Source organism: Abrus precatorius, unplaced genomic scaffold, assembly GCF_003935025.1.
Source record: "Abrus precatorius isolate BTA unplaced genomic scaffold, Abrus_2018 Scaffold6, whole genome shotgun sequence".
NCBI lineage: Eukaryota > Viridiplantae > Streptophyta > Magnoliopsida > Fabales > Fabaceae > Abrus > Abrus precatorius.
In genome coordinates, this window is record NW_020874406.1 from 17,523,655 (window position 1) to 17,530,876 (window position 7,222).

At 35.9% G+C, this 7,222-nt stretch overlaps 2 protein-coding genes across 2 annotated transcripts; one reads left to right on the plus strand and one right to left on the minus strand.

Annotated features, from left to right (window-relative positions):
* The first annotated feature begins 1,060 nt into the window (after nucleotides 1-1,060).
* LOC113868452 (peroxidase 72-like) lies at nucleotides 1,061-2,890 on the plus strand. The gene is made up of 4 exons (XM_027504041.1): nucleotides 1,061-1,285; nucleotides 1,438-1,629; nucleotides 1,728-1,893; nucleotides 2,478-2,890. Exons 1-4 carry the CDS (start codon nucleotides 1,061-1,063, stop codon nucleotides 2,888-2,890), a joined length of 996 nt encoding a protein of 331 aa, XP_027359842.1.
* A 759-nt stretch (nucleotides 2,891-3,649) lies between these two features.
* Nucleotides 3,650-7,222, minus strand: LOC113868451 (putative disease resistance protein At1g50180). Its single transcript, XM_027504040.1, has 2 exons — nucleotides 4,245-7,222; nucleotides 3,650-4,132 (listed from the first exon to the last, which is right to left on the minus strand). The coding sequence occupies exons 1-2, from the start codon at nucleotides 6,985-6,987 to the stop codon at nucleotides 4,128-4,130; spliced, it is 2,748 nt and encodes a 915-aa protein (XP_027359841.1). The 5' UTR covers nucleotides 6,988-7,222; the 3' UTR covers nucleotides 3,650-4,127.

The following is a 7,222-nucleotide window of genomic DNA, read 5'->3' on the forward strand; positions in this document are numbered from 1 at the left end:
ATTGAAATAATGGCAGTCTTAGGCCTTAAGGTTGTACTAATGAAAGTATACTAATGTAGTCCGTGTCTTTCATTAGAAGGAAATTAATAAATTAGAAAAAAAAAATAACCATAAGGCTAAATTATCTTAAAATTAATGAAATTAATAAATTTTCTTAAAATTTAGAAACAGAATAACAGTAAGGCTATCCTATATTCTCAATATGTCAAATATTAAAAAATATAAGAATTTAATTTTGTAATTGTTAGGATAGGATACTTAAAAAAAGTATGGGAAAGAGAAAGTTAAAAAGTATAAAAAAAAATCAATTTTCACGTTACACTTAATTTAGAATAAAAAACTATTAAATGACAATTGTTTCAAAATGGAGGTAATAATTGATTAACCATAATCATTGTTTTGTCTCACGAAAAGCAAAAGACAGTGCTTAAAAAACAACAAAAAGAAAGGAATTGATGCTGATTATAAAATGTTGTGTACAATTTTGCGTGCGTGTACACCTTTGGTTGTCTTTTATTTTAAGATGTAATTTTAAAAGACTATTTTGATGAATGTGATAAGAAAGTAAAATATAATAAAAAAGATTTATTCTATCATATTTTTACAATGTAATATTATTATCCAATTCTTTCTTATCATATCCATTGAATGGCCTTGATATAATAATGCCAAATAACCAGGTACAATGATGGTTAACCCCCGTTCTACATTAAGTATTTTTGCTTTATGCCAAACAAAAAGCATGTTTGTATGCAATTAGACCCTCGAGCCATTTTCTTAGTAATGCTGCAAATTTGAGTGATTTAACTAGTATCAAGAGCTAACCACTCTTTAACTTTTATGTGGATTTGAAAACTAGTTAGCTACCAACTCCAACTTTTTCTTTCCTTCCATAGCTGCTTTTTCCAAGTCGTTCCCTGTCATGCAATAATTTTCTGCCATGTTCTTCTCTATAAATATCATTCCCAATAACGGTGCTCATCCAATCCAGTTTGAAAACCCCTCTTCAACTACCCTTCTATAATTCTTGTGTAGTCAAGTGATCTTGAAAGGAATAACAATGGTCAATTCCATATACTTCCTCCTGCTTCTGTCTCTACTAGCCTTTGCCCCCTTCTGTCACTGTAGGAAAAAAATAGGAGGTTACCTCTACCCACAATTTTACGATGATTCATGCCCCAGAGCCCAAGAAATTGTTAAGTCCATCGTTTCCAAGGCTGTTGAAAAAGAACCCCGCATGGCTGCTTCGTTGCTGAGACTACATTTCCATGACTGTTTTGTCAAGGTGCCCACAACTTCGTGATCTTGTTAATATAAATGCAAAATTTATAGTAGTGTCGTAAGTCGAAACTGTCTAATTTATGAGCCTTGTTGATGCGCATGTTAGAGATTTTATATGGTTCAAATGCATGCATGACTCAACGTTTGATGTTTCAGGGTTGTGATGCATCAGTGTTGCTAGATAGCAGTGGAACTATTATAAGTGAGAAGAGGTCAAATCCTAACCGTAATTCAGCTCGAGGATTTGAAGTCATTGATGAAATTAAATCCGCAATAGAGAAAGCATGCCCACATACAGTGTCTTGTGCTGATATTTTGGCTCTCGCGGCCAGGGATTCAACTGTTCTTGTAAATATTTCCTTTTTTTTTTTTATGATTGCACTCGATTACCCTAAACTTATATTAGTCTTTGATTTGTTATCATGTCTGATTAATAATCTCTACAGACCGGTGGACCAAGCTGGGAAGTACCTTTGGGCAGAAGGGACTCTCTAGGAGCAAGCATCAGTGGCTCAAATTACAACATTCCTGCCCCCAACAACACATTCCAGACCATCCTAACTAAGTTCAAGCTTAAGGGGCTTGACATTGTTGATCTAGTTGCCCTGTCAGGTACACTCCTGGTACTTGTCTGTTTCTGGTCTTTGGCTTTTAAAATATGATGGGTTTGATGGAGTATTTGAAAACAATATTTTTATGATGTTAATTAAAGTTGAGCTTCAAACAAAGTAATTCGTATGTTTGAATATTTTTATTTCAAAAGTAAGTTGAAAGTAAAATTTAGTATTAAATTGTTATCTTAATACAAAAACTATTTTAGATGAACTTAAAATTAGTGTTTGCAAACTTAATTTTAGATTTATAAAATTAATTTTGGTTTGAAATAAATTTGAAGTGAAGTGTTTTATATTTGAAATTTTATGTTAAAAGTATATTTATATCAGAACTGTAGTGTGAAATTTTCAGCTCAACATAAAGGTTACATTTTTTTTTCACTTTCAAAGGAAATAGACTTCTAAGAACAAACTTGATTTTGACAAAATACAAACATGATGCTTTGCTGTGAAATCCAGTTTGAACTACTTAAACGTGCTTTTGATGCTTTCAAATGTAAATCCAAATATAGCATAAATTATCTCAATTTTTATTCTATATTTGAGAATTGCTTCCATTTTACTCATTTTGTAATGTTATAGGAAGCCACACAATAGGAGATTCACGATGCACGAGCTTCAGGCAAAGACTCTACAACCAAACTGGCAATGGAAAGGCAGACTTTACTCTTGACCAAAACTATGCTGCTCAATTGCGCACTCGGTGCCCAAGTTCTGGTGGAGACCAGAATCTGTTTGTCTTGGACTTTGTCACCCCAATAAAATTTGACAACTACTATTACAAGAACTTATTGGCTAACAAGGGTTTATTAAATTCTGATGAAGTTCTCTTAACAAAGAATCAAGTATCTGCAGATTTGGTGAAGAAATATGCCGAAAGAAACGATCTTTTCTTTGAACAATTTGCCAAGTCCATGATTAAGATGGGAAACATTACTCCTTTAACAGGATCAAGGGGAGAGATAAGAAAGAATTGCAGAAAGATTAACACTTAAGTAATATCATTGTCATGTCACACGTGAAAATTGCACCTACATTTTATTTATTTATTTGCATTAAGAGACAGGAGAGGGTCAATTAATTTATCCTGTGATCAGTTGATGGAACTATTGGTTAGGTCTTTGTGTTTCTTGCATAAAAACTTCGACTTTTGACACTATTGTTGTGTGTTTAAATAAAATTTGTTGTAACTATATGTTTTAAGGTCCATTCTTAAAGTTTGAAGTAGTTTTAACTTATGTAGGTCTTGAAGTTTAAATGAAATTTATATAATCTTTCCTCTATAATAAAAATAAAAAACAATAATTTATTGTCAGACTTTCTTTCTCTTTAAAATTGGATTCGACATGCAAAATAGAATGTTTTATTATGTTTTATTTAATTTTACCTTTTAAAAAAATAAAAATATATCACTTTTTGAATCCTATATTTAGTTATATTTTATTTTTAAAATACATGAAAAAATAAAACAAAATTTAAATGTTATGAATGTCATTTAACCTGCCTATCAATGTTAATTAAGATATATGATTGTTCAAAATTTATCCTTTTTCTCCAAATTTCAGTTGTTTATACTCTAACATTAAATACTGTTTATTATACATTTTATTAGGGTTCACTCTTTTTGGATAAATCAATTATTACAAAACTATTGTTAAAATTCACTTTCAAATATAAATTAATTGTTTACGTTAATTATTTGAAATTAATTCTATTGCCAAAGCAAAGAAAGATCGATGTTACCCTGTTTTTGAAGTATGAAATATGATTATTCTTTCAGGCTATGTTTTAATCTGAGGTAAAGCCATGAACGAAGGAGCAAAACCAAATAGATTTGACTTAGAATACATGTATAATAAAAGGTTATAACTCTGCCTCTAAAATGCACCGCTCGAGTCAAATTAAAACAGAATAACCCATTAATGCCAAAACAGAATGGATTTGACATAGAAAAGGGGCTGGCAAGTGCCACAACGAGGTTGATGCAAAAGTTATGATGGAATAAGGTACAGAATAGGTTAAATAAATAATGGCTATTTACGTGTGACTGAGATATCAATTTGTAAGCATAAGGTGTTTGTTGAATTTTTCATAGCTGAGAGAAATGCTGCATTCTGCCAAACCCCAGCACTGCTTACATAAGTTCTACATATGATGGCACTCACCAGAAATTGAAAAATGCTTCCATTCCACAGATGAAGTTACGTGTTACCCATCAACATTGTACCGCAATTAATCTGCAGTGTCATATGCAACAATGAAAGTAAGTTTCCTAACTCACGTCTCTGCATACAACATATTTTATAGCAAATCTTGTATTATATTGATGAACTGAACAAAATAGCTTACCAATTGCCAAAATGTCAGTAGTCGATTCAATTAATGGAGTGTTTGTGAACTCGAACAAATCTTTAGTCCGAAGCCTGTGTTCAAATTCGACAGGCATTCCTATAATTTTTATTTTCTTCAGAGAAGTAACAGCTTTCAGTCCTTCTGGAACCTTTTTCAGCTTCTCACAGCGATCAATAACCATGTGCTCAAGCCTTGGCATTGCACTTTCCTCAACGGTCCACTCTTCCAATTCTTTCAAAAGAACAAGTTTCAAAATATACAATTTTGAAAACCCTTCAGCATTGAATGTCAGTTCTGGCCAACTGTATGCCCCTCTACCCAAAACTAGCATTTTAAGATTTGGTAATCTCTCCAATTTGGCAATAGACTCCTTCTGTAGGTGGGAATTATGTAGAGTTAGTTTTAAGAGGTTCGGTGGGAACTCATGTGGATCAGGTAGCTTCGTGATCTTGCCATTTAAAGAGAGCTTTTGAAGATTAGTGCACTGAGACAGCTGCATAAAGATTGGAAATTCATCCTCTTCAGATTCAAGTGATAGTGACAGTGAATGAAGATTGCATAATCCTTGTGCAGTAGAAAGTACATCATTCACCATTCGTCCTGATAATTCATATATCCCTAGTTGCCTGAGATTGCTCATATTTGCTAAAGCACCATCTGCTATCCAGTTTCCAGCCTCAATGTGTGGTAGGCTTTGTAGATTCGTTAATGTATCCAGTCGTAGATGGCGACTGTCTGGAGAATCAAATGGTGTGTACAGGAGCAAATGTCTCAAGTTCACCATCTTCCAAATTACGTTTGGTATTTTCTTCAGAAAACAACAATACCTTAAATCAAGTGTCTGTAGGTTTAGCAAATTTCCAATGGAAAGTGGAAGTTTTCCTTCTAGATTAGTCTTCCTCAATCCCAGATACCTTAATTGAATCAAGTCCCCTATGGTGCTTGGCAGGCTAACTACCCGAACACCATCTAATTCTAGTACCCTCAGTAGCTTAAATTTCCTGAAGATAAAATTCAATTTCTTTTCCTCCAGAAATTTCAAATGAAGCCATGTTCTACTTGCTATATCTTCATTATATTCTCTATTGAAGAACAACAGGGAACGGGAATGATCAGCATTGTGTTTCAAGAAATCATACCGGTCATGGCAAGAATGTATTGAATGGCGCCGGGCTTTTGTTGGCTGAGATGTTGATGGGCCTGCCATTTCACCTTGAAATATCTTGAAAAAATACTCCTCTTTTCCTTTAGAGACTGAAAGATCTCTAAGAAGATCGTGGATGCGAATTGTCTTCACTCTGCCTAATGAGCCTACTGTTCCCACTTGAATCATGCACCTTCCAATCAACTCATTCAAATATTTCTCAGCAACACCTTCTGGAGTTTCTTCCCCTTCTTGTGGTAGAAACCCTTCCGCAACCCACAACCTGATCAATTTTTTTGTCTGAATGTTCATGCCCTCTGGGAAAAGACCCAAATATAGAAAGCATGATTTCAAGTGAGGAGACAAATCATTGTAGCTTAAGGCCAAAATTCTAGCTATCTTCTCTTGCTCTTCTAGCAAATGCCAGCTGATATTTTGCAGCACCCTTTTCCATTCCCCACTTGACTTGAGTTTCCTAGACAGCAAACCACCAACCACCACCACAGCCAAAGGCAAACCTCCACATTTCACCACAATCTCCTTTGCAAGACTCTCCAACTCAAAGGGGACTCTATCTGCTCCAGGGAATGCTTTGTTGCGTAGCAATCTAAAACTCTCATCATCAGTCAATGGCCGTAGCTGATGAGGATTGCTACAAGCATCAGCATGCAAAGCAACGTCCCAGTTCCTTGTTGTGAGCAGTATTTTACTTCCCATCTTCCTTCTGGGAAAAGCAGATTTCAAGCTATCCCAAACCTCCATCCCCCAAACATCATCAAGCACCACCAAATACCTTTTCTCATCCAACACCTGGCGCAGCTTGTTCACCAGCTCTTCCTCATGAATTCTCTCCAGTCTATCAGTTTCATCTCTGGTTAGAACATCCACCGTCACATCCTTGAGAATCTTTAGCAAAACGTCCCTCCTCCTATACTCTTTGGACACATAAACCCATGCTTTGCACTCAAAATGGTTGTTTATTTTGGCGTGATTGTAGAGTTTATTGGCCAAAGTTGTTTTCCCCAAACCACCCATACCCACTATAGAAACCACATGAGGCGTGGGCTCCACGGCAAGCAACTGGGTAAGGAGTAACCCAATGTCATCTTCAAGCTCAATAACATAATCTTCTTCAGAATAAGGCGAAAGCTGTCTCCAGTGCCTCAACCTTTCATTGCTGCTGTTGGCAACATCATGGGACATTACGACGCCGTATGCTTCACGCCTGTCCGATATGTTCTTTATCTTAGACTGGATTTTGTGGATTTTGGTACCAACCCTGCAGAGATGAAAGGGTCTGAACACTCTGTCCAACCTGCTTTGCGTGGTTGCCTTGTACACGTAGGATTCTATAAGCTCCTCTGCTTCGAATGCCACGTCTCTGATATCGGACACCCACAAACGAACACGTTCGTTGCCTTCTTGTTCGGCTTTGGCATCTGCGTCCTTCAGAAAGCACTGCATCCATTCTAATTCGTTCTTTAAACTCTCAACTTGCCCTCTTACCGCTGCCAATTGTGAAACCGCCGCCGCAGCTTGTTCCACAAGCAATTCTGATAGCTCCGTAACAACCGTGGACACTGCAACCTCAGCCATTCTCTCCTGTTATGGTTTTTTCTACTTCTCCCAAAAACAGGAGGAGTAGGAATGGAAGGTGTGGTTCCAATTGCTTTATGTGTGGTGATGAGAAGCTTCCTTCAATCAAGACTCAAGAGAAGCGCCACTCTCTCTTTCTGTCTTGTTTTTCCTACAACTTTGACTAACAAATGAGGAACAATTGGCGTTTAACCTCTTGCCTCACAGACTCAAGTACTTCTTATCTTCGTGAAGA